At 44.3% G+C, this 26,217-nt stretch overlaps 1 protein-coding gene across 6 annotated transcripts in view; it reads right to left on the bottom strand.

Moving 5' to 3' along the window:
- Window positions 1-26,217, bottom strand: part of PRKAG2 (protein kinase AMP-activated non-catalytic subunit gamma 2) — a 208,616-nt gene that overhangs the window by 111,255 nt on the left and 71,144 nt on the right. For 5 of the 6 annotated variants that reach the window (XM_040053636.2, XM_040053830.2, XM_040053700.2 and 2 more), the window contains exon 3: window positions 20,363-20,642. In XM_040053636.2, the coding sequence (XP_039909570.1) occupies window positions 20,363-20,642 (280 nt within the window). Of the gene's footprint in view, window positions 1-20,284; window positions 20,643-26,217 lie in introns of those variants that run through there. The other variant, XM_040054028.2, reaches the window with a different exon arrangement.

Here is a 26,217-nt window from a genome sequence, read left to right as displayed (position 1 = left end):
CTGCCCTTGCATGTCAACCCTACACAAAGCAGTCACCCCAAAATGACCCACTGCTGTGCCACAGTGGGTGAAATAAAGACATATACACTATATATATATTATATACATAAAACCAGAGACACTGGCCAGCGGCATCCTATCAGACCTGTGAGACAACACAGAAACGCTGACTGAAGAGAAAATGGAACCACACCTTGAACAGCTAAATGCTTCGATAATGCTTGAGAAGCCTTTCCCATTCCTGGCTCCAGCAGCTCCACTGATGACTCTCAGTTCTTCACTGATTAAAAATGGACCTCATAGCTCGGCTGCAAGGGAGCAGAGGAATGAAACATTCCCTGTGAGTCTCAAGGGCAAAGGAGCATCTGCGTGTCTCTCCTGCTCTTTGATGCTTTGATGGTGCAGAAGATGCTGAAACCATTGAGATCACCTATAGGTGTTTACATAAATGTCATTTTGGCAGCCAAAGCAGTGAGCTGAATTGCTCATTGACCTCCTGCTCAAAGCTCACAAAAGCCCAAGGACTAGCCAGGCTATCCATGGGAAGGACTTCAACTAATTTCACAGCCACTGCCAGTCTGGTTACATCAATGGCCAAGGACGTGGCACAGGACTCCATCCTGATGAACTAAACACAGCTGTGATGCCAAGAGGGAAAATTCCTACGAAACCCAACTTCTTAACACAAGTGGGATTGCTCCAGCAAGGGGGATACAATAGAAAGGGAGGAATCCTCTGGATGTAGACAGGAATTGCATTGAAATCCATCCCCCCTGCACAGTCTTTTTGAATTGCAGCAAATCCCTTTGTCTGTTTGTTCAAACCATCCTTAGCAAAATACAGTAGAACTTCAGGTCTTTAAAAAACAATAAAAGAGATTTTAAAAAAAGCCCAAACCTGCACAAAGAAACCAATCCAATCCAATCCAACCCAATCCAAACAAAACAAAAAACCCACAAAACCCCACAAAACCTACCACCCCCCCCAAAAAAAAATCCAAAAACCCCCCAAACAAACAAAACAAAAAAACCCACAGAAAACAAATCCACAAAACCCCCCTCAAGATCTGTCTTCATTTTCTACCTTTACTTTCCCAAGAAATTAATGGTTCAGGGGCATCATTAGTTGTAAGCACAGGAATAAAGCCAAGTGTTTTGCATGCTTTAATGTCATAATAACTGAACAACTGGCAAACCAGCTCTGTTAACTTCCCAAGATACCACCACCATCTTTTATATATATATATATATATTTAGAGAGAGAGAGAGGAAGTTTACTAGGATTAGTTTTCCAAATATGCCAGAAGAGATGGGAATATAGAGGAGAAAATACACCTTATCACACACACTGAGGTCTGGAAGAGAAAATCTTCGTGGTTTCTTTTTTTCCAGTTTTTGTTGTTGTTTGTTTTAATGGGGTTTACTTTTTTTTTTTTTTTTTTTTTTTTTTTTTTTTTTTTTTTTCACCCAGATCAATTTTGATAGCAAAAGAAACTTTACTGACTTTTCAAAGAGAGATGAAAGCACTGTGAGAAAGACAGACCCTGCAGCTTTTGGAGGTGGTACAGAGGCACCTTAACAATTTCCAAAGGTACGGAAGGGACAAAGAAAGAGATAGTGGCCGTGTAAGGGAAAATTGGATTGTTTTACTCTTGACAGTGATCTAGGACTCACCCAATTATTTTCCATACCTTGATGATTCTGCCAACCTGTGTAACTGGCAGACAGATGACTTGGAAAAAAAGGATCCACAGGATCCAGCTAAAAAGCTGCTGTGACTGTGGAAGCCACAATCCTGTCATTCAAAGGATAGCGTGGAACAGCTTGGGTGGTGAAAAGTTCCCTGTTCATTCATTGTATGAATGAAAACACCAAGCACTGTAAAGTTCAGAGCTGTTATTTTTAGGATTGTGTGAAAAATCTCAGTGGGCTGGCCGGGACCAGTGCAGACTCGAAGGAGAGAAAGCTTTGAGTCTTTATGCCTTGAGATGACAGAGGGCTGGAAACCTGGGAGCTACAAGGCAGCAAGAGAATATCCCTGGAAAAGCCAACCCTGCCAGTCTGCACATACAATACCTGGCAGGAGAAAAAAACAGCCTGAAACTTTTCCCAAGAGCTAATGATAAAGGAAGAGACTGAAAAGGCTGTCAGCTGTGTCCTGGGGGATCTGCTTGGAAGCCAGAGACAGAGTGGCAAAGGGACACCACCACTGTCACTCCTTACACAACACTTCCTTGGTCATTTAATTTTTAGCATCCCCTCAGGAATCAGAGCACCAGTGCTCAGGAACATCCCAGCTGACACTTCATTTGCAGCCAGCATCTTTCCCTGTTCGCTTCCTCCAAACACACTGAGCCTCAAATTGAGACTTCTGCAATCATGGGATCTCTTTTAGTGGTGACTTAGCTTAGCAATACATTGGGTCAAACACAACATTATTTGTACCTTGTCAAGTAACTTGAAAATTATCTAAAAGAGGACCACAGATGACCAGAACTTGTTGCAGAGAGCCATAAGGTCCCCAGATCTTGTCAAGGTTCATGCAGTGGCTTCAGTGTTTAAAGCAGAAAGCACTCTACCCAGTAGCTCTCATGTCACTAATTCTTAAATCCCACATCAAGAAACAAAGCAGAAACTCAGTGTTATGGTCACAGAGCTCTGGATATATCCAACAGCAGAGACTTTTGAATTTCTTGGTCGGCCCCAAAAGCCTCCTGCATCCTTAGTCCCTCACTCAGGTGCTTCTGTTCTCAGGGGCACATTTCTGACACAGGCCTAGGAGATTTCTCCCAAAACAGCCTGTAAAAAAACACCTGTGTTCCAGACTGAACACTTTTGTTATTATTACATATTTGTGGGAAAAAACCCCACTCCATCATCACCTGGCAGCTGGCAACAGAGCCTGGCAAATCTGATGCTCAGCTTATTTGCAAGCACGTCACTGGAGCAAAAGAAAAATTAAAATCTGTGCAAACAGACACGGACAGAAATTACTGCTCCAAGCCATATATTCCTTTAAACCTAAAGGTAGGTTGTTTCCAGCCATAATAAAATACTTTCAGGGCAGAGGAGGGGAGGAAGGAACACTGAAATGAGACTGAGTATGGCCAAAACTTTGGTTTTATTCTAAACTCTGCTATCAGGCAACTGCACAACCAGGGAAACCCTGCATCATCTCTGTGAGATTTTTATGGTGACCACAGGTTTCTGACTTCCCTCCCTGTTTATTTGCTGCCTGTATCCATTGCAAGCCTATGTGTCCAAAGGCAAACAGCAAAATTCCTGTGTCTTCAGGAAGTGCTTAGAGAAGGATAAGCAGGGTGGAAAGCACCAAGCCTCATCCCAACAGACCAGATTTCCACTGGCCGCAGCAGCAAACCCCAGGCTCATTGCAGCAAAACTGAGCTTCTCAAGATGTCCTTAAATTAATGTCCAAGTGAGTTTCTTCCTGCACGTGTTAAAAGTTGTGACACGAGCTCCTGTGCCAAGCACAGCACTGACTAAGAAGGTGCTGCTGATCTTTGAATCAGAGCCCTCAACACCACCAGCCTAAATCAGCCCTTCAAATTCCCCCTGCACCCTTCAGTCCTCCCTATTCACAGTCACCTGCTACAAAATTCACACTCTCAAGCTACATTAATGAATGAAACTTCACCAAAACATGGAGAAGACGCACTCAGGGACATGGAAGCAGAGGGGAAGGAACACGTGGGGCACCAGCAGAGCCCAAAGGACCTTCTGCAGCTCAGCAGCTCCCTGTGCATCTCCTCCTAATGTGCTCAGCTACCAAGCCAGCAGTGAGCTAAACATCTTGGTGCCAGCAGCAAGTTTTTACTGGGTTTTTGTGGTACCCCTGCTTCATGACTGAAAAGCTCTGTGTTTTTCACAACTCTTCCCTGGTTGCTGCCACCAGGCTCTCCCTGAGGTGCCAGATGGTTTTGCTTTCTGCTGCAAGGGCACAAAACCTGCAGCCATGCCTGGGGAGTGCTCCATGAGTTGGCCCACGGTGAAGAATGAAGCTGGCTCTTTGTTGTAACGCATTAGATAAAGAAATACCACAGCTCTTCAACAGTTTTAACTGCTCAGCTCCAAGAAAAGTTCCACTGGGGTAACAACATCACACAAAACCACTTGCATTTCTCCAAGGACGTTGGCAAACCAGTGTCCTTTCTTCACAGCACGGAGCCCACCAGGCTGCTCTACTCTGTGCCCACCAGTGCCACCTTACCCCTTTAAAGCTGCAAATCAAGGGCTTCTTCCCCTCCTATATCAGCATTATTAGCATATTAATGAAGTTCTTAACCTCATTTATCTCCTTGGCTTTTGCACCCTGTAAAAAGAACGAGGAAAGAAGAGCTGGACAGCACAGCAAAGGGCTCCTCTGATCCTGCAGCCTTCAGTGAAGTGGCAGAAGTCACTTATAAGTGGCTCAATTGAACGAGATTCCTTCCCCAGTGCACAGCAAGTATCTGTGTTCAAGGCAGAGGACGAGAAACTTTGGGGAAACCAAGTGCCAGGTTTAGAGAGAAACGCAAGTTCTCAGCCACGAACCCATCACAGGATTTCCCCTCACAATTTTTGCAAGATGTGCACGTGCTGTGCGCTGCCAAGCCTCCCATCTGCTGGATGGACAAGAAAGTAATTTCTAAGAATGTCAGTGATGTCAGGCATGTGCTGTTTTTAATGTGACCATAAAGTGGCAAAAGCTGTCAGCGGCACTGGCAGTAGCTTAACAAGAACTGTTGACGTTGCCTGGATACTGAGTCCTGCTCCAGCCTCGCATTTGCCTGCGTGTCTGCATTTGACAGAAGTAACTCCTCGAGATTTTAGGTTTTCTTTAGTATTTTGAGATCTGTGCAAATATCTCTCCTTATTCAGATCCCTTCTTCTCTCTCCTCTCCCACTTTTCGGCTTTGTAAAATGCAAATTAATTCCTCAACCATAGTAAAGCCATGAATAAGAAGCCGTAAAAATATTTTTTCTAGCCTTTTTTTTTTTTTTTTTTTTCCCCTCCAGGTTAATCCTTTCAGTTATATAAACACTTTATAAAATAGCATGGCAAAAGTATATGAGAATCTGTTTATGTGATTAAGGCTTGGCTCCTTCTTTCCCAGTGACAGTATTTCATGCCTCGCATTGGCCACTGCTGAGATTTGCTCAGCTGTCTCTCTGTGACCTCCAAAGCAGAAGGCAGAAGGATTTAACTTTGCTTTTCATGGAGTGCTTACAGTAAATCACTACTGGTGGGTATCCATGGAATCTTGGGAAAAAAGAGCATTATTAAGTACCTGCTAATTTTTTCTTACAGTGGATGGATTCCAGGTTTTCACTGATGGCAAAAATCCAGCTACTCCAAAGGGAAGTGAATTTTCCCCAGTCTTTCCCTTTATTGCTGTTCTGCTCCCAATCTGATTTGTCCTTTCGTGTTTGAAGAAAAGAGTCCTGGATGCCATTTAACGAAGTAATGCAGTGTTTTATTATCCTTTATGGTAAAGGATTTGGAAGGACTTTAGAGAGCTTCATGCAGAGACAGAAACAGGACCAAAGTGCATATACAAAATACAGCACTAAACTCCTCTTCCTGGCAGCTAGATGAGAAGTAAAAAACATCCACTGCAGACAATTTTTCCAGTCTGGTCCCTGACATTGTTCCCAAATGAGGAACGATTCACAGTTATCCCAGTGCTCCACAGCAGCAGATTTCAGCACCCTGCAGGGTTATTTTCCAAAGGAAATTATGTGCTGTTCAGATAATTTCTTTAATGTCACTTGTTTTATTGATCTAATAATTCGAATAAGGAAGCAGGTCTTTCAACAATGCCACTCCAAACATCAGGTGCCCATTTCAGCAGAGCCCTTCTGCCCTGGGGAATGACTCAGCTTAGCCATGCTGGAGAAAAGGGCATACTCTCCTTCCTCTTCCAGTTCTTCATCAAAAATATCCATATATTTTAACACTAAACATCATGACTGCATCATCTCAAAAGCGTAAATAAAGCTTGAATGCAACAAGAACAGGTTCCACAACCACAACTCTTCTCAGCTGATGTTAAGCCCAAAGCATTGTGAACATGTGAGGTTCATCTGTTCAATGGAATTCTGGTTTCCCTCTCATTACAGTGGCAGCAGAAATGAGATTTTAGGCACTGTCAACTTCACCAGCTCTGTGAGGAGAAGACGCTTTCCTGTTGTAGCACTCCAAATCCTAAAATTTAAGCACCGGCAAAAAATTTACTCAGAAAACCTTGATGTTGACAAAAACCAGATGGAAACCTAGAAGCAGAAACAAGCCCTGAAAATTATGTCTCTTCTTCTCAGCTTTAAAACTGGAATGGACAAAATGACAGGCAGAGGAAAGAAAGGTGGAGATGACTCAACAGGCTCGTTTTGTGGTGATGCCTTTTGCTGTTTCCTTCCCCAAGTCTGATGTTGCTGGAACCATCTTGGATGTGTTTGAAGACGAAAGAGGCAGTGCCTGGAGGCAGTGCCAGGACGCTCCCACTGAACACACACTTGTGCACAAGAAAAACCTTCTCCCACTGCACACCGTTCTTAAACACAAAATGCAATAAAGGAGTGAAAACGATGGTGTGAGTCCTGATAACCAGTTCCCTTTTCCAAGCCCAGGTGAGACTCCCAGCCCAGCCCAGGGCAGCTGGATCCTCTCTTGTCTCTTTCAGCTAAACCAGAGGCAAATATGGCTAAAACCATATGGGAAACCCTGGCACCATTGCTGTAGGTCTGTTGGCATTTCCTCTTCCTGAGATTGCAGCTGGGCTCTCCAGGGAAGCAGCTGCATGCTCTGGATGTAAGCATGCTCTGGATGTAAGCTGCCCATTCTGCAGCATAGATTTTTTACACATTCTGCTTTGGAAGTTCCTCCACTTGGCTTCCTGCTGCCCCAAACAAAGCCCCAGACACTCTGCCTCAAAGCTCATCCCAAAATGATGGGTGACTAGCAGCAGCATGACTTCTGGCCAGCCCTCAGCAGCAGCTGGGTTGACTTTAATGCCATTTAATTGCAGTGACATGTCTTTAGTAACAAAACCCATGCCAAGAAACTGTGGTTGGAACAAGAGCTGACCTAAGGCCAGTTTCCAAAGGGTTTTCAATCCCCTCTTCTCTAACTTGTGGCTTCCTGGGTGCTGCACAACCTCTCCTGGGTCACTGAGGGGTTAGTAGCCACCCACAGCTTCTCCAGCCATGGCACAAAATATCTGCTTTCAATTCTCTTCATCACCCCTCAACTCTGAGGTTAAATGAAAAAGCAACACATGAGCATGGGGCAGAACTCCTCTGATGACATCTCCCCCGCACAGAAGCTCCACACACTCCCCACACCACCCCAAAATCAGGATTATCTTTCAGGATTTATCTGGCAGCATGGATATGTGTGACTATTATATGGAACATGGAGACATTCCATATAACATGCAGAAATATGACACGTGAATCTTCTTATTTGCATTTTCATGTTCTAGTAATTTTTACACATTCTTCACTCCAGTGGCCTGGATAATACCGGACCATAAGTCCTCTTTGCTTAAACAAACTTCAAGGGAATGTGGCCCATCACAAAGGAATCCCAAAGGCATGGCTTTTTTTATATACATCAATGAAATTGAGAAAAATGCTAAATCTCAGCTTCTTTTTCGGTCTTTGTTTCTACAACAAACAGGGGAGAAGAAAAATGTTCTTAACATCTGCAACACAGCCCAAATCTGTCACTCCACAGCCATGGCTTTGACTATTTCTCTAAACTGAGAATGTCTTTCCCTACCTGTCTTCCCTTGCCACGAGGAAGAATTTGCTGATAATCCACCTATTTTCCTGCAGACCGGATTTCTGATCCAACAAAATCCAGACAGCTGTACAAATGGGTTTGCACTAATCCCCACCATTTGTTTGAAAGATTTCTGTGAACACCAGCAAACATACGAGATGCCAGATCAGCAATATTCCTCATTACTTACTGTTTATCCCTTTGATTGCATTAGAAGTAAGGCTTTTCCTCTGGCTTTTAAGGACAAATCCCCATGCAGGAAACAATTGCTTATTGTTCACCACCTTCACAGGGGGGTTGAGCAAAAATTGCTGAAATTAGCCAAACTATTTCTGAGTTTTTGGTTTGGTGTTTTTTGTTTGTTTGGGTTTTTGGTTTTGTTTGTTTTGTTTTAAGGTGGTCTTTGATTTTTTTCTTCAGATCAATCGACTTAGATGGCTCAGTAAGGATTTACTATTAATTTCAGGCACCCAAGTGTGGAAATTGTTCCACTGAGTTTGGAGCCCAATGATCAAATCTTCCCCTGTGTCACTGTGAAAAAGTCAGGCACAGTAAAACCAATGTACTTAAATGCACACAACAGAGCAAAATTTGATCTTCACCGAGGTAGAAACACATTTTAACCAGCTTTGCTGCAAGGGGCAAGACTTTCTTCTAAAAGATGAAAAAACTCAGGTAATCCCTCATCCCTTTCATCACTCTCCTGAACAAGTTTAGGCTGGTGCTGCCTTGCTGAGGACTCCTCTGCTAAAAGCCCATTTCTATTAGCTGGCTACTTGTTTCAGCTGCCACTGTTGCTTCTTGTCTTTCAGAGATCCTTCAAGGTGCACTGCAGATGGCCAAATTCACCCCTTCTCTACCACACACAAGGGAGGCAGCACTAATACAGATGCTAAACACAGAATAAATCCCTCAGGCACTGTTTGCCCCCGTAGCTACTCTTGCTCCTGTATTAAGCATTAGCTCAGGTGAAATTCTTTCACCTCCTCCCCCAGAAAGTCTGGACCTTTGTGGAGTTTAGATGTGCACCTCCATTTTGCATGGACTGAAGCCAGTTTTGGCCCCTGGATGCTCAGCGCTCTGGGGCATGTCAGTGTGAAGGAGGAATTGAAGCAAAGGCTTTACTGCAAACAGCATCATCCTGGTGGAGCTATGGCCAAGTGCAGTCCTCTCATCATTAAACAGCTTCATGTGAACATGAAGAGCTATGGAAACCTCATACGGAGGTTAAACAAACAAATCTGACACCAGACCTTCTGCCCAGCTCAGGCAGGGAATGAAGCAGATACAGCAACCCTGAAATGAAATGCTCTGCACTCCCAAATAACGGTGTTTGTTGAAGAATATTTGATTAATGGCTTACCTCCACATGTGTCCCCCAGCCAAAAACTAATTGCATTATGGCCCATGCATTTATCAAGGCAATTAAATGTCTACCTTGATATGGAGTGTCATACCCTGACCTGAGGGCAATGTCAAACTCTCCTGGGACGAAGGGAGGAGAAGCTGATTTCCTGAACAACTGCTGAAATTACAGCTTGGAGGGAGGGAGGGAGGGAGGGAAGGATGCTTTTAGTCCCTGAGGTTTTAATTGGCTTAGAAGTGGAAAAAAAAAAAAAAAAAAAAAGAAAGCACAACAAAACATCAAGTACAGTGAAAGGTTCTTAGCTGAAAACCTAACCCAAAGCATTTCCAGGCAGGCACACAAGGAGGAGAAGCAGTGGGATGCCCACAGGAGGGCACCTACGTTTCACAGCGTTGCGGGAGCTGCCGGGGAGGTGCAGTCAGGGCTGGCACAGCCTGGCACTGGCTGGTGCAGCTGCTCCCACGCTCTGGTCACCGCAGTCCCTGTCCCACACCCACACAGTGCTCCCAACCCCGCACTCACTCCCTTCTGCTGCTCAGAGAACCCTGAACAGCAGGAGACGCTGCAAGAAGCAAACTGCAAAGAAACCCACCACAGTTGGCAAGCATTAAAGCGTGCTTACAGGAAACCCAGGGCAAGCTTCAAAATAATTTAACTGAAGGACTGAGGTGCTTTGATGGTTGATCATCAAAAGCTCTGAGTACTTGTTTCACATCTCAACTGCACACATTAATGTTTTCATCATCTAAGACAAGAATTTTTTTTCGGTACAGAAGAATGTTCAAATACTCTGTGAACTGCAAGAGGGCATAACAGAAAGTTTATATAGAAAAAACCCCAAACAACAACAAATCAAAACCACAAAACAAGCCACAACCCTCTGGTTTTTTGTTTGTTTGTTTTTTTGTTGTGGGTTTTTTGTTTGTTTATGTTTTAAAACTAAAATAAAGAGAACTTGGATTTCATTAACACCTGGTCCCTTTCTAGAACCAGCCTGCCCTGGTGGGAGGGTGATTGAGTCTACTGATCCACCTCTTAGAGATCCCAGGCACAGGGACCTTTGTAAGCTCTCTGCTGGCTTTGGGTTTGTCATTTAGCAGTCACCACTGCTGGTCTTAGGGCTGTCATAAATCAATTAATTTCTGACACTTGGATCTTTCAGCAGCAATGAAAGGTTTAGCTGTTCAGCTGGATAACAAATTCTAATACCCAAGCAGACCAAAGGGGAAGCACTGTGTGAGAACACCAACTACAGATTATTGCCAGAGATGGATAATCAGAGATGACTCTAATGATTAAAATCTTCCCTTCAGAAAGTTTTCTATTCAGGGCATGACTCTCAAAATCCCATTCACTACAACATTTTTGCTTACTCCAGCTTCACACTGTACCCCCACGAATCCTCATGTCCCGGCCTCATGCTCTGCACTTTCTTTGTGGAGCACTCACACACACTCAGCAGCACAAACCATTTCACACACCACTGGCACAGCACAGAGAGGGCAAAATCACCAAATGGTGCAAAGTTTGGGGAGCATGGACCTCTGGCTAGCATGTGAGCGCCTGTGAGTAACAAAATGCTTTTATAAACTTGAATTGGGTCCTCTGCACGGTGCTGTCCTTTATTCAGTTTGTCCCACACTGTGCCAGGGAAGCTTGTCAGAAGTTTTGATGGATTATCCAACAGATTTAATGAAAGGTTCAGATGGATGGGAATCGTTCATAGATCACTGTCCAAAAATTAGACCCAAGACCTGTTTCCTGACACGAGCAGAAGACTTTGCCTGTCATTTTAAACTAAGAACATGAATTCTAGCCTTCTCCAGTGGATGTGTTTATTATTCTACTCAAAATAAACCTCAAATCAAATAACTCACTGGGCTAGAAAACTCTAAACTAATTAATTTTTAAAAGTGGCATCTCTGTTCTCCTTGGCTTTGACAAAGGAAATATGAGCTCACTTTGGTCAAAGAGAAAGCAGCATGGAAAGATTCAGCTGCACTCCACAGATTCAGGAGAACAGGAATTAGATCAGTGATGGAGGTTGGAATTACACCATTTCCACAGTCGTTTCACCTCTGTCCAACTCCAGGGACAAAGGACTTCTTCCTAGATCTCCTAATTCCGATATTTATCTGACTTACTCTGACAATGGGGAAAAAAATCCTAAACCTGGCACCATGCAGAGCTTTGTACTTTTTGCTCTGCTTTCCCACATTCCCTTCTCCCAGTAACAACCAAGCTGCTTCTAAATTTGCTGTACAGATCAAATGGGCTAATGACGACTCCACTGTCAGACGATGACAACTCGAAGGTGTTGCAGCCCCTGAGTGAATCCAGATAGATGATCCAGGTTCTCCCTGCCCAGTTCACCACTCTGCCCGTGACTGCTGGAAGGGAGGAGTTGCTAAAGCAGCTGCTGGAAGCTCATGTGATGGTTTGCACCAGCTCAGCTGTGACGCTGCAGTGCCTGCCCATGGTTACTTCCCATACAAATGGCAATGTCCCCTGCAGCTGGCTTTATGGTCAATGGCAAAATGGACGTGTGAGAGCAGGAAACAGATCTAGGAAACCCTGCAGGCAAGTAGCAGAGCCTGTGTGAAGCCTAGAAAACCCTCTCAGTCAAATCACTGGTTATCAGCAGGGCTCTCCTTCAAGATGTTTTCACAGCCCAAAGGGTGAAAAGAGCAAAGGCTCATTTCCACAAAGCCCAGAAACTGAGACATGACAGTGATCTGCTCCTTGCCCTGTCGACTCTCACAATGCACCGCGATTTACCATTTTTATGGGGCTTATTTTATTTTTAAAATCAGGCCAAGCTCAGTCATAACTCACACTGACCCAAGAAGTGCCTGAGCCTGGGATTTAACTCTATTTTACCCGCTCTACTACACACACCATATTCCTCAATCCAATTATTCTTCTGCTTTGTGATCTTCCATCAGATATTTTTCCAAATCATAAAACCGATTGAGTCAATATTTATCATGTTTATTCAGCCCATTTTTGAGGCATTTTCCCAGCACTTTATCTCAGAAGCTGAAAACCCACAATATCTATAAAACTGGGATCTGATACCTTAAGTCATTATTACTCCTCCACACTCCAACCACATAGCAAAAAGTCTTAGATGCACGATGTTTTCTCAGTGGAATTATGACAAGCATTCACTTACAATCAGGAAAAACAATGTACTTTTAAATGTGTGAACAAACCGACTAAAATAAATAAGATTTCTCTGGCATTTATAAACAAATACTTGCTTAGGGACCAAATTCTGAAAAGATTGATCAAAATGGAAAACGGACACATAAATATAATTGAAGGTCTGCTCCTACATATATTCTCAGATTCGTAAAATACAGGTTGTTAAATATAAACAGCCCACGACCACAAAAATCTCCCCAACAATTTATTTCCAAATGATTTCCTCTGATTAGACAGCTTAAGGCAGCAGAGCACTCTCTTTAGTTTTACTGTTGTTTACATTGCTGCCTGTGTGGAAAAGTCACCTGCACATCAGCAGACAACTTCCATCAAAAGACACAGAGAAGAGCAGCAGCTCAATCAGCCCTTGGAGATGTTCAAACTGCAGTTCCCATTTCCCCTTCATGCCAGCAGCAGGCTCTAAAAGAGCAAACACAAAACTAAGGTCTCGTCCATACATCACAAGGAATAATAATTTGGTTGGTATCAAAAGGTTTGGTTATTTGCAGTATGTTCCACAGCTGAAATCCCAGCAAAGGGATAGAAAATGGGAATGAACCTGGTCACAGGTCTGTCCTATACCCTACAGATGAAGGTCAGAGACTGAAAAAATTCCTTTTTCTTTATTTTTTCTTACTCTTTTTTTTTTTTTTTTTTTTTTTTTTTTTTTTTTTTTTTTTTTTTTTGGTGATTGAATAAAAATCATTAGGAATTTGAAGACAGTCTGAGAAATCCTTGCCTAGACAGAGAGGGAAAGACTATAAAAGCATGCTGGATGTACTTCCCCTATGCAGATAACATCGACCATGAGAAATGAAGGTGAAAAGGGAAGCACATTGAAAGATATCTCCAAATAAACTAAGAACAATCACCATAGGCACGTTTTAACCAGACAAATCATCTGCTGCTGACAGCAGCCATCAGTAACTGGCAGGAGAAATGATGCTGAACGTGGCTGGTCTTTGGCCATGTGTGCAGCACCAGCTCAGCTGCAGCAGTGCTGACACGTTTTGTCTGCAAAAAGTCATTTTTCTAGCGTAGACGAGACCAAAATGAACTGTGTTGGTCCCCCTCTCTACCTCTGAGGGCAAAGCAAGCTTGAAAAAGGATGATTAGATGTCCTTGCACATCGGTACTGCAGAATGAAGCAAGACAGACAGCTTTTCTCCTTTTCCAGGTTTTATGGGATGGCTGAGGAAGAATTTACATCATCCTCCCGAGGTGGACCTGGACCGAGCAGCCCTGTCCTTCCCCAGCTTGCTCCCCTTGTCCTGCACAGCAATCACAGCCACAAACCAAAGCTGCCTCCTGCCCTTTCCCTCTGCAGCAGGATTCTCCCAATTTCTTCCCTGGTTTACTGCAAATGAGAGCTACTTGCTCCATCTATGGGTAAAAATTAGTACAGCCATAGGCTTTTCTCACAGAGGGCATCATCTAGCCTCCAGATGTTCCACAGGAAAAGAAATTATTAGAATGAATAAGGTAAATGACAACCATTCTGCTTTGCTTCTCACAGTCTTTCAAAAAAATTCCATCTGGACCCTTTTTATAGGGGCACCAGGAGTCCTCCTTATGGATTATTTTAGGCACCACAGTTAATAGCATTGAATTTCAGAAGGAAAAAAAGTTTTAAGAGGAAGCAGGACACTAAAATTTTACACTGAAAAACATTTCCTTTCTCAAGGAAATGAAAATTCGCAGTGAAAATTCACCACAATTCAAATCTGACCACCAGCATCGAGGTGTTTCAAAGCTGTGTAATTTTCAATTCAGTGTTCCATAAGCAACTTTTAATTCTGAACTAAATTTATCTTTTGATCCCATGCACCACAACCCAAAGCCTTAGGTCAATGGAAACCTTTTAATTGATTTCCTTTGCTGGTAAAACTGACAGCATCATTAATTTGTCATGAGAATTGCTATTACTTGAACCAATTGTTTCAGAAGGGGAAGCAGCACTGGAAAATGCTTTGATGTTCCTCAAATGAGGCACTCAGACCCATCAGAAAAGCTACATTTTAATGGCTTAAATTTCATACAACCTAATAAAATATTCAGGGTACTTGATTTCAGCCTATCTGCAGGGGTAGCTCCCTGATTTCCACTCAGTGAAATAAAGCTGTTTTAGTTTATTTTTACATGTTTTGGCCGTGCAGGGAGAGCTCATGCAAGAGAAGTGTCATCTGCATTGTGTTTCTTCCCAGTGCAGGTCATCCTCCTGTGCTTACTTTGGATCACCTCCGTTTGCTTCACTGAGATGTGTCTGGCACACATCTGGCACAGCTTGGCTTGTGCCCCCCCAAAAAGTTCCACTCAGGAAAGTGACACACAAGGGAAATGCCTTCCCACTGCAGCCAGGACTCAACAAGGTCTTGGAGCAGCAGGTCCCAACTTGTGTCTCTGGAGAGCAGTTCATGCATTTTGAGCCAGCCTAAAACAAACTGGGGAGCGGTTCCACAACGCCAATTTTGAAATCTCTTCAACTTGCACCTCTTCACTCCCCCTTTCCTCCTGTTGTCCCCTGAAGAAAATCTGTGAAATCAGTGTCAGCTCTGAAGAAGCCTACTGCAAGCTACAGGTCACCCTCATGCATGCATATCCAATTAAAATGTAATTATTTAAATGTTCCATGGCTGCTCATGTGCCCAGGCTGCTGCTGGTGGTACCGAGCTGTACGTCCTCAATTGTGCAGGATATTTTCCTGCTCTTAAATATGTAATTCCAGAGGTGCTACCACTGTTGCTGATGGGCTCAGCCTTGTCCAGCAGCGGGTCCTTCTTGGAGCCACCTGGCATTGGCTCTGTTGGACATGGGGGAAGCTTCCAGCAGCTTCTCTCAGAAGCCACTCCTGTAGTCCCCACGTTACCAAAACCTGGCCACAGAAATCCAGCGCAGTTACCAACGTTATTCTCCCACTGAATCCAAAACACAGCACTGCGCCAGCCACTAGAAGGAAAATCAACTCTATCCCAGCCAAAACCAGGATGGTGTCCTCCCTTAATTCCATGCTGTGATGTCATGGCCGGGTCCAACATTTTCCAGTGCATCCCCCTAAGTGACAGTCACCTTTCCTGTGCTTTGATGGACACACCCAGTGTTGGATTGTGCAGGCTGACGCCAGCTCCGGGTCCAGGCGCTGGAGCCAACCTCCACTTGCAGAAAGCACCCAGCTCAGGGAGGTGTAAGGTGGGCAGCACTGAGGGGATGCATTTACCAAGCATCACAGTACAGGGAACAGCACCAGAAAATCCTCTGCACTGTCAGGGGCTTACTCCAACATTGAGGTGGTTTCAGGGTCCTTGGCTCCCCTGCACAGCTCCGAGCTGAGCCGAAGGAAGAGACGGAGTTCTCAGGTTTAGATTTCTCAAGGTTGCATACTTCGTTTATTGTTTCTTATCTTACAATTTTCTCAGTGTCCAAAAGATGTTTGCCGCGGCTCGGACATCTGGTGACTCCCCCTGTCTCTGGGCTGTCCTTATCTTTTATACTAATTGCTACGTATTCTTTATTTACTATTTCTTACCAATGTCTACCACTATTACTAAAAATGTCGTCTTTACTCTGACCCAATCCTCACTAACTACTTTGTGCCAACGTCACTGCAGAAATGGAGTGAGGGAACAAGAAGGAAGAAGAAAGAGACAACGCCCTAAATTCTCCATCTTGCCCCATTCACTTCAATGCCAAAAATCCCAAACTCACTGTTTTTTCACCCTGTGATATACTAAACTACTATTTTTACACTCTTGTAGCCTGCAATGCTTCCTGCAGTGCAAAAAGCCTCTCCCATGGACTGAAATCAAATCCAGTGTCTCTCAGAGCTCTGGGCTCTGGGCTGGGGTCCCAGGCCCCCCTGCCCAGGTCCCTGACCCTCCAGGGCAACCAAAGGAATGCCCTGGACTCCAACACTGCACCACCTCAAAGCCAGGCTTAATTCACTCCCAACCCATATTCAGTTTTCACCAGCTGGTCTAACAGTGCTGTTGCAAAGAAATTCTCAGACAAAAAAAAAAAAAAAAGAAATGAAAAATCAAATAAATTTGATAATTAAATTTCAGAGCACTTGTACAGAAACCCAGCACGCAAAGAACTGCCTCAGATTTTTCTGCAGTGAACTTCTCAAAGTGAAGGGGCTGATCCAGTGGCCAAGCACACACCTCACCCAAAAAGTCCCTGCAGAGCCTCTCCCAGAGGGGTCTGAGGTGGGATTTTTGCAAAGGTGGGATGCTGAATGTGAAGCCCCAGCCAGCAGTTTTCTGCTTCAAATCTGTATTTATGAACTACCTGAAGTGGCTGGCAGCCAAGTACATGTTATGAGAAGGTATTTTTTTTTTTTTTTCTTTCAAGGCAAATCTTTTGTCAGATCAGAGCTGTGGCGTTATGACCAGACACTGAACTGGGGTAACCAAAGGGAAGAGGCACAAAGATGAGCTCTTGAATATTGCCAAAACCAGCGATAAAATACTGAAGATGAGCGAAACCTTTACACTCCCAGCCTTAAGTGGAAAATATTTCAAGTTTCACATCTGCAAATCACTTTCTATTTTAACATTGTCCTACCCTAGCCTTTCCTAAACTGTGTATATTCAAAAGGCAAAATCCCTCAGCTGGGAAAAGAGCAACTACATGGGAAAGCAAGCGTTGCAAATACCACACATAGTCTTTAGAATGAAAACAAGCTAGGAAGAGGTTCCTTCCAAGAAAAACAAGGAATATGCAGAGTAACAGGTTAGTCTATGTTTTGAACAATGTGTGGGAGGAGGAAGTGGAGGGAAGAGGGGGTATGTTATTTAAAACAAAGACTGCACCTACTTTCCCCCACGTTCTGCTCATGATGACAGGAGAGGAGTGCAGCACAGACTCCTTTCAGATAAAGTGGGGGACAAAAACAAACCCCAGGTCCCTGTGAACTTTGATGCCTTTTTTTTTTTTTTTCCTTCTTTTTTTTTAATTGCTGATTGCCTGGATAAAACACAGATTTGCTACAAACCCAAAGGGAAGACTCCAGTACAAGGTTTCCCAGGAGAGCCACAGCTGGGAGGTTAATCTGTAGATCTCTGGTCTGATCCCTGCTCAAAGCAACTTTAAACTGGGGTGCTCAGAGCCTAGTCCAGTCAATTTATTAAAATCTGCCAGGGCAGCCATTTCACAGCCCCTCTGGACCCCTGCTGCCACACCAGCCCCTCCAAGAACATTTTTCCTCCATGCTCCTGGCATTTCCCTTGCTGACTCCTGCACTTTTTCTGGGCATCCCTGAAGGGCCTGGCACTGTTGTCATAACCCCATCAGGAAACTGAAGACAGCACAAAGATCTTCTCCTCCTTTTCCTCCCTCCGCCTACACCCTGCGCTGCAGCCCCAGTGCAGTGACCCTTTGCTGGACCAGTGTGTCCCCATCTTTCATGCACTGGGGATCCCACAGCTGGACCCAACGCTGCTGGTGAGTCTCACTGGTGCCAAGCAGAGGGGGAGGATGACTTCCTGCTGGTGATCCTCAGAGTGCAGTCCAGCACAGAGTTAATTCTCATTCTAATGCAATTAATCCAGCACCAGGAGGGACGTAAAGGCAGGCAAACAGAGCAAGTCCAGCTGATCTCAATGCACTCAGTTTGAGAACTGATAAAACAACCTGAGTCCCATCCACTTTTAACACAGCTATCCCAAGCTGATCGAGAAAATGGGATTTTAATCACATAGGCTGTGACAATTCTGAGCAGTGAAGCATTTAAGCACCTTTAGAAACATGGAGCCACGTGCTGGTTCAGCTTTTCTCAGAGCTCCTCAGCACAGCATCCCTGCAAAAGCCTGAGGTATCTGGTCCAAGGAGTGTCTGAGAAGACTCATCTCTCAGGAAATGCTGTTCAGGCCACAGAGACCTTGTTTTGATAACCCATAACCCATCACCTTACTGTTCTGCAGTACATGGGGTTACTCTCTTTGCAAAGTAACAGAATGCAGAAGTGTTGCTTGTGAAGGTATAATAATACAAGAAGAAATGCTAACCCGTACTTTTCCAGGAGTCCTGAAAGAGTTTTGCTTAATAAAATCCTATCAAAGTTAATTAAATACAGTAAACTCCAAGAGTGTAATTCATTGCTGCCTCTTGTTTAGCACATTCTGAATGAAATTAATGTGGTAGTGAAGGCTAGGTGTCTGCATTAGACTCGCTGTAAGACAGCTAAATGCTGTGAAAGCATGATAAGCAATGTTCTGTTTTGCAAAAAGCTGTGGAAAGAGAAGAGTTGTCAATTTAAACACCGATGAAAATCAGCACACCCTTTCCAAGAGGCTGTTTCTCTTGCCTTAGGAACAAAAGACCACGAGCACCCAAGCCCAGTGCAGCTCCTGCAAGGCTCCCGGAGCAGCAGGGTCATGGACACTTTCTGTTAGCTCAAATATAGCATGGCTCCATTCCAAGCCTGCTCCTGAGGCAGTGATGTGACCTTATCAAAAGGATTTTGCTGACTCCTGGAAGATTCCTTTATTTAATATTCTGCTGTACCTAGCTAGGACTTAAATAGTGCTGGCTGCTTAGATAATTGATTACAGAGTCCCAGGATGGCTTCGCTCTGCAGTCCAAATTGCTGCTATTCATGCAGCAGAGAGCCCTTCACTGTGTACTCCATCAGCAGAACGCTGCCAGTATTTAAAGGCCATATTTAAACCTGTGTGGACGAGCAAGAGCTTAAATGGATTTTAATTATTGTGAAGTTTTAATAGGAGGGGAGCGTAAAAATCATACTCGAACTTCAAGCAGGGATGAACAAATATCCTTGAATAAATGTTCAGAGCCTTCTCTGAGTTCTTTAGAAACACTGACTCCTGCTTTCAATCTCCTGATGGTGTTTAGAGAGAGACAAGGAGTGGAAAAGATACCATCTCAATGAACCTTCAGCAGCACTTCTGATAAACAAAGGGCAAAATCCCGTAGGGGTTTGCATTGTTGTGTTCTTGTGCACAAGTCATTCTGAAATGACTTGTTCTGATTAAAGCAAATGATTTTAAGAGAAATTCTCATGAAGAAAAATGAGAACATCACTCTCTGCTATTTAAAATCACTGAAAACTACCAATACATTGCAGGAAACACATGGCCCAACACAGGTATATGACCAATTCTGTACCTACATTGTCACAGAAGATTTGCCAACAATTGGTCATTATTTCTTCTGTTTACAGATTGAAAACTCCCTGTGGTCTGACAATCCAGCAAGCTATTACTTCTCTCTTTCCCCTGTAACTCTGCTCCTTTCCCACAGCCACTAAACCCTCACACAGACCAGGTTTGGTGACCAGCACCAGGAAACTTCGTTCATTAAGAAAATTTTAAAATTGAATCTCAACCCTGCTCATTTCTGAGTTCCAGCAGTGTGTTAACAGCACACAGGCTGCTGACGAGCTAAAATCTTCCCTCAGTGTAAAACTGCATACAGAAAGTGCTCTGAGCCAAGGAGGTTTGCTCTGCCTTTCATATTCTTGCAGAGGAGCTCAAATACTCCCCTCAATGGTCATTTGACTGGAAACAAATACAGTTCATTTTTTTCCATGCAGCAAAAGTCCCTTGCCCTTCCTACAAAAGGGCAAATAAATACCAATTAAAAAACACAGCTGAAATTCCCTTGGGGGGTCTAGAGAACCTGTAACTCCTAAGTGACATCATGTGAGTGCCCACCTCCAGCACACATCCCAGGAACATCTCCAGCTGTTCTCAAGTCCCTGCACCGACATCCAGAAAACTCCCACTAACGTGGACAAAGCATTTCTGAGCAAAGCATGGGAGGGTGTGATCTCCACCCTCAGGCCTGTGTAGGTGTCCCTGAGGTGTCCATGGCCCTGCAGGAGTCACACCTCATGGCCAGCACGTCAGAAACCCCCAACACACGCTCAGTGAAAGAGAAGGAACAATCAGCACATGCCTCATCTGCACTTACTTCACTACCGCAGGTAAAGAATGGGCCAAGCCCAGGGGTACCGTGTATCTTCCTGAAATAACATGAGCAATTTCTTACTTTTTCTTGATCTGGAGAAAAACTTGATGCCCCCAGGAGAGGTAGACGGGTTAGAATTGGGGGAAGACTCTTTGGAGGAGGACCTGAAGATCCCACTGAAGCTCATTCGGCGTGGGGAGCGTGGGGGAGACTCCTGGTAGGGGAAGGGGAACACTGTTTTGGGTGAGCCAGGACTGTGCTTGGATCTCACAGGGGCAGAAACGGGGCTGGAAGGTCGGTTCTGGAGCCCTTTTGAGAAAAGGCCTTTTGAAGGACTGCCGGCTGAGTAGCTTTCATCCACCTGAGGAGGAGAGAAGGAAGAAAAAAGGAAAAATCTCCATTAATTCAGTTCAGTTCAGGCCACCAGGATCTCTGAACTTGCCACAACAGAGCCAACTCCTGTTTGCTGGGGTGGTGGCTTAGCCAGAACTCACCTTCCCCAGCCCCTGCCTCCACTGACAGGCAGGTGTGTGTGTGCCACCTCACTGGCCTCCTGCTGCCCTTTGCTCCTAAAGACACCCTGAATTTCACAAAACCATTTCAAGGTGTGCATACATTTTATTATCACACATATAAGGCAGGAATTTGTCTACTGCTTTTACTTGTCACTCATCCCTCTTCCTTCCCAGGACAAATGGAAGATGACTGCCAATGGATTTATTTAAGGCAATGAATGATGGTGGTTAAGGAAACACGGTGCCCCAAAGTCCTCCCCACGAATTTAAGCACCCAGCCACAGTATGAAACCTCCATCCCACGATGTGACTGAGCACAGCACACAAGTCCCCAGGTGCCTGACAGTCCTCCATGACGCCAGCCACAGCCACAACTGTGGGATTGCAACTCCTATCCCAGAAATAGAGGAACTATTTTAAGAATGATGACGTTCCTGCTAATTACCTGAGCTGGGATATGACCTTTCTAACAGCTGGATCCCTTTTGGGACCTGTGCTGCCTTTTCAGCAGTGTAAATATCTGTGCACAGCACAGCCCTGCACTGTGCAGGCTCACCAAGTGAGGGGGAGAAAAGAACCCAGAAAAACAAACAGACAAAAAAAAAAGGAAACTAAGATTAAATCCTCCTCCCCATACAATTAACAGAAGCCGACCCAAAATCTCTGTGGGATTTGCACATGGGCTATATGGAGAGTTTATTTCCTTCTGGAAGCACAAAGTAGTTCTGTTGGGGGCACTTCTCATGAATGAAGGGCTCTGTTCCTGGCAGAAGGCAGCAGTGGGTTTCAGGTGACCAGGGAATGCTCAAGCCAAGGCCAAGGTGGACGTGCCCACAGCTCCTCCCTGCCCAATTACTCAGCACAAACCAGGAGGGACGGAGCAGGCAGCAGCTCCTGCCTGTGAAGATGCCTCCTGATGTGTGTCAGTCCAGTTTGGTAAGGACATTGCTGCCATGGGAGTAATTTTAGGGGAAAACAGCATCTTTCATTAGGATGATTTAGATGAAAGGAAACCTCACCGGCACATGTGCTCTCCTTTGGGTCAGTGAAAGGCTTGTGCGTATGAACCCGACTAAAAACAGTCAGCAAAGTTTAAAACCCATGCAAATAACTCCCTTTTCAAAATTATGTTTATTCACTTATAGAAACATGTGCAAGCAGCATAATGGCCAAATAGCTGCTCCCTCCATAACCCAGGATCCCCCTTCTTACAGTCCTGCACACACACTTTGGACCAGCTCCTCTCTCCACTGGGGATGGGACAGAGCTGGAGCAGGTCCCCATGTGTGGAACTGCAGAAAAGCCTGCAGGGATTACAATCTCCTTTTTGGGAAGGTTTCTAACCTAAAGAGCAAGAGGCACCTTGTCTGGGAGATGGACGCAAACAGCGTGGGTCACTAAGAGGGGCACAGTTGTGCCAGCACAGCCCTGGTTAGATGATGAATTCTGCTCTGTGTTCCTCTGCACAGCACTGAGATGTCTGAAAAGAGACAGAACAACTTTTTTATAACTGCATTCCTGGTTTTGACCGTGTGGGTAAAAATGTCTCAAACATATACCTGTCCTTGTAGAGATGAATTAGGGGAGCAGCTGCCCTCAAGGGGAAGTTTTTGAAAAAGCTAATTCAATTCTAACTGAAGAAATAGCAACTACCAAAAGCAACAACAGACTCTGGACAGTCTCCACAAGAGAAGAAAAAAAGCAGTGCTTCATGCTTAATGCAGTTGCCTGAGGCTCAGGATTGACTCCTAGCTCTGTCACAGATTCCATGTGCAATCTTGAAAACTCATTCCAAATTACAAATCTATTCTGCCACGAGGACTGTATCTCCTTTATTCCCACTCGAAGTCCTCCAGCACTCAGACTGTCTCCCAGTGAGTATTTATCAAGAATAACAGGGCACAGTCCCTCAACTGAGACCTGCAATACTAACCACACTAGAGGAAATTCATAAACAAATTGCACTTTTGTCATGGGTAAAACAGTCCCAAAGTGATAGCTTTCTCATAAAAGCTCATTAACTTTGCTAAAATATCATCTGCAAATCATCTGAGACTACGTACTCCTTGTTCTCCTCACAACTACACAGTTCAAGAACAACCACGTAGCACGATGGCTCCTTCTGCATGGCAGTTTAAAGAGTTCTGCTGCCAAATCTACTGCCTGAAAGTGAGGATAAGAACATTTTCGAGCTCATTTTAATCATGATACAAAATCTGCCACTGCTCCTGTAGTTTAGGTGTGCTCCCAGGATGGTAAGTTCATTATATTTTTTCCTAAAGTGACAAGCCATGACATTTGCAAAGCCAAGGACCTCATTCTGGCACTACCCTTAGTGCTCCATGTCATCTTTTTTTGCATGCTTGTTTGGTTAAAATGACACACTGATAGGAGACACTTCAAAACCACTGTGGTGTCCTTACACACTAAAGCAATTTTAGAGACGTAAAATGTCAAACAATTTGTCAAAAAGGTCAGTATTCCCCCGTACATGCAAGCCAGACACAAAAGCAAATTGTTCTCAAATTCTAAGCAGAAGCAGCAGGGTGTTTTTATTTATTGCAATCACAACCAGTTGCCCTCTCTCCACCGTGCCAGGCAGATGAATTCATTAATTGTCAGAGCACCGGGGGCACACTGCTAAATACACATGTGCACGCCACCAAATTAAAGGAAATTGCTACACTGAATTCTTCCCCAGCCCGTTAATTACACAAAGGTTACACCCAGCATCACGGTGGGTAAATACTTGTGATTTTGCCTGGGAAATAACAACAGGGTTGCTTGCTTAGAATATCGTTTGTGACTAATGGATCGCAAGTTTTAGAAGATGATTAAGTGCTTCTGCAAGTAAAATCAGCAGCCAAACTTATCACAGCATATCCAAAAGCCATAAGGCAATGCTCATTTTCATGCTTCAGCTGGAAATGCAGAAGAATCTTTGCTGTGGAATAAACCCCATCAGCGCATGCAGAGTTGGTGTGACAACTCTGGCAGTGATGCTAGGGGCAGGTTACACAGCTAGATCATTCATCAGCCTGTTCTTCGTGCTTTTTGGACTCATTCCCTGAAGCTATGATAGGCAGGTGGGCTGAGAACTCCCACATGTTCTTTGGAAAGATAACTATTCCCCCAGCTGAGCTGTAGTAGCAAAATAAAAGTATTACACCCTGGTTTCTCACATAAGTAAGCACCGTGAATCAATTTGTGTTGGTCCAGGAGGAGCTGTAAAAAGAGCATGGGCAGAAATATGAAACACACCTAAAAACCAAAAAAAATGCACTATGGGGACATGGCTTATTTTACCCCAAACAGACAACTGGCCTCTTGGAGATAAGGAAGCCAAACATACAGTGCAAGTACGATATTAATCCACGCACAAATGAGATCTAATTTAAAAAATTGAAAAATTCTTCTAAGTACTAAGACTGTTCACCTAATAAAAAAACCCCAAACAAAAAAAACCCAAAACAACAACAACAACAAAATCACCAAAAAAACCCCCAACAAACCAACCAATGATAAAACATTTCCTGTGTTGGCTTTGTGCAAAGCATAAACGGGATCTCTGAGCTCTCTGCCCAACCCTGGACACCTTAAACCTTAAAACTGGTTATGGTGAAGAGAAACGTCAGCCCCTGACCTTATTCCTGCAGAGAAGAGAGGAGCTGGAATTTGGTAAATTAGCAGCTGGTGATAGTGCCAGTGAAACCCTGCCCATGGCTCACAGCAGTGTGCTCCCCAGGGAGGTGAACCAACAGAGCAGAGCCCTGGTCTGCATCAGATGTGCCGCTTCTAGTGACCAACTGCACTTGTCCAAGGCTAAAAACTGGTTATCTCACACAGCACTGAGAAGAAATCTCCTAAAATGCTCGAAGTCGCTAGCAGTTTTCATGTTTCACAGCACAAAAGGGTCCCCAGCTGCCGACCAGGGAGAGATTTTGCACTGTTGTACACACTGAGTGATCACAGGCATTTTTTGGAAATACACCCAGAACTATCCACTGCTGAAAACAAAGCAACAAAATGAGACACCTCTTACAGTGTTTGGCATCTAGCAAACTTAGTGTTCCATGTTTTGAGTGAAACAGAAATGAGAGTGGGGCACTTGCCCCAAGTCAAGCAGCTCTGGAAGATTTCACTACGAGGAATTAAGATGATGAAAGCTGCCCCTGTCATTTCACCTGGATGGTGGAATCTTTCTCTCTTCCTAATCTCTTCTTCCTTCCTCCTAGCCTGGAGTCTGGCTCTGCAACAGGATTGTGCCCAAACCCTTCATCTTCAGGCCAAGAGAACGCTCCCTGAACCTTGTGCTGTTAAGAATTACCCACCCTGAAGGTCATCCAGGTCTTCCTGTACAAGATCCCTCCCTATGACTGAAAAAACACCTTCCTCTGCATCTTCAACAAATTTGGTTACTGTGCTTTTGGTTTTTGTCTCGGCTTTACTGGCAAAGACCCCGGAGTGACTCTGGGGAAACCTCACCGGTTCTGTCCCTCCATCCAGCACTCATCCTTTCAATACCAATCCTTTTCTTCACCTACTTTCTTACCTGGCTTGCAATTCTTCCCCTTATTTCCCAAGAAATATTGAAGTGCGCTGCATTTAATCACTGCCATATGATGATCCCCAGTGCAACAGGCAAAGATAGCAAACTGTTCATATTTCACCACAAACTGGTCTCTCGTCATCCTCACGCCACCCATCCCAGCACTGCCGCAGGCAGAAATTTTTCCCAACGCTGTTATTTTTGTTCCTTTGCTTCATAGTGGAAATTGGATCCGTTTTTGTTTGTTTGTTTGTTTTGGGTTTTTTTTGCCAGATAAAGTCCTCTCTAAGAAGAAATTTCTGGTCCCAACCTAGAATTTAAGGAGCGCTGAACAGCAGGCGGGAGAAGCGTCCTGCCAAAGCTACACGCCCAGAAAAATGAATGAGCTCTGCTGAGAAGACCCAGACCACGGGCAGGCAGAGACTGGGCTGGAAATCCAGGCACTGCCTGTGCCCCTGCCACAGCACCTCTTCACAGCCATCCCCTCTGCTCTCCTGCCAAGCAGATCCTTGCCTGAGCACACAGCCTTCCCCAGAGGATGCTCTCCCTGAAAAATCGCTGCCTCTGGTTCACTTGGTGGTGAATTTAGTCTCATTGCTCAGAACAGGTTGAAAAAATATTCTGTCGAATACAAATGGGCTCAATCTAAATAGCCTTTCAAAATGTTTCTGGATTTAAGTGAAAGTTATAAAATGCTCCTGAGCTCTGTTCATTTTTTTCTCCACCCCTGAACAGTGAGGACATTCATAGAGCGCTATGGAATTCTGTTTGCTTGTACAAAAGTGAGTTATTTGACCTTTATTTTGACTTTTCACTTAAAAATTTTTTGAAAGGCAAGTAACAGAAAAGGAATTACCTCCCACCATCCTTGA

This window comes from Hirundo rustica, chromosome 1, assembly GCF_015227805.2.
Source record: "Hirundo rustica isolate bHirRus1 chromosome 1, bHirRus1.pri.v3, whole genome shotgun sequence".
In the NCBI taxonomy this organism is placed as follows: Eukaryota; Metazoa; Chordata; class Aves; order Passeriformes; family Hirundinidae; genus Hirundo; species Hirundo rustica.
This window is presented reverse-complemented; position numbering and strand designations above follow the sequence as displayed.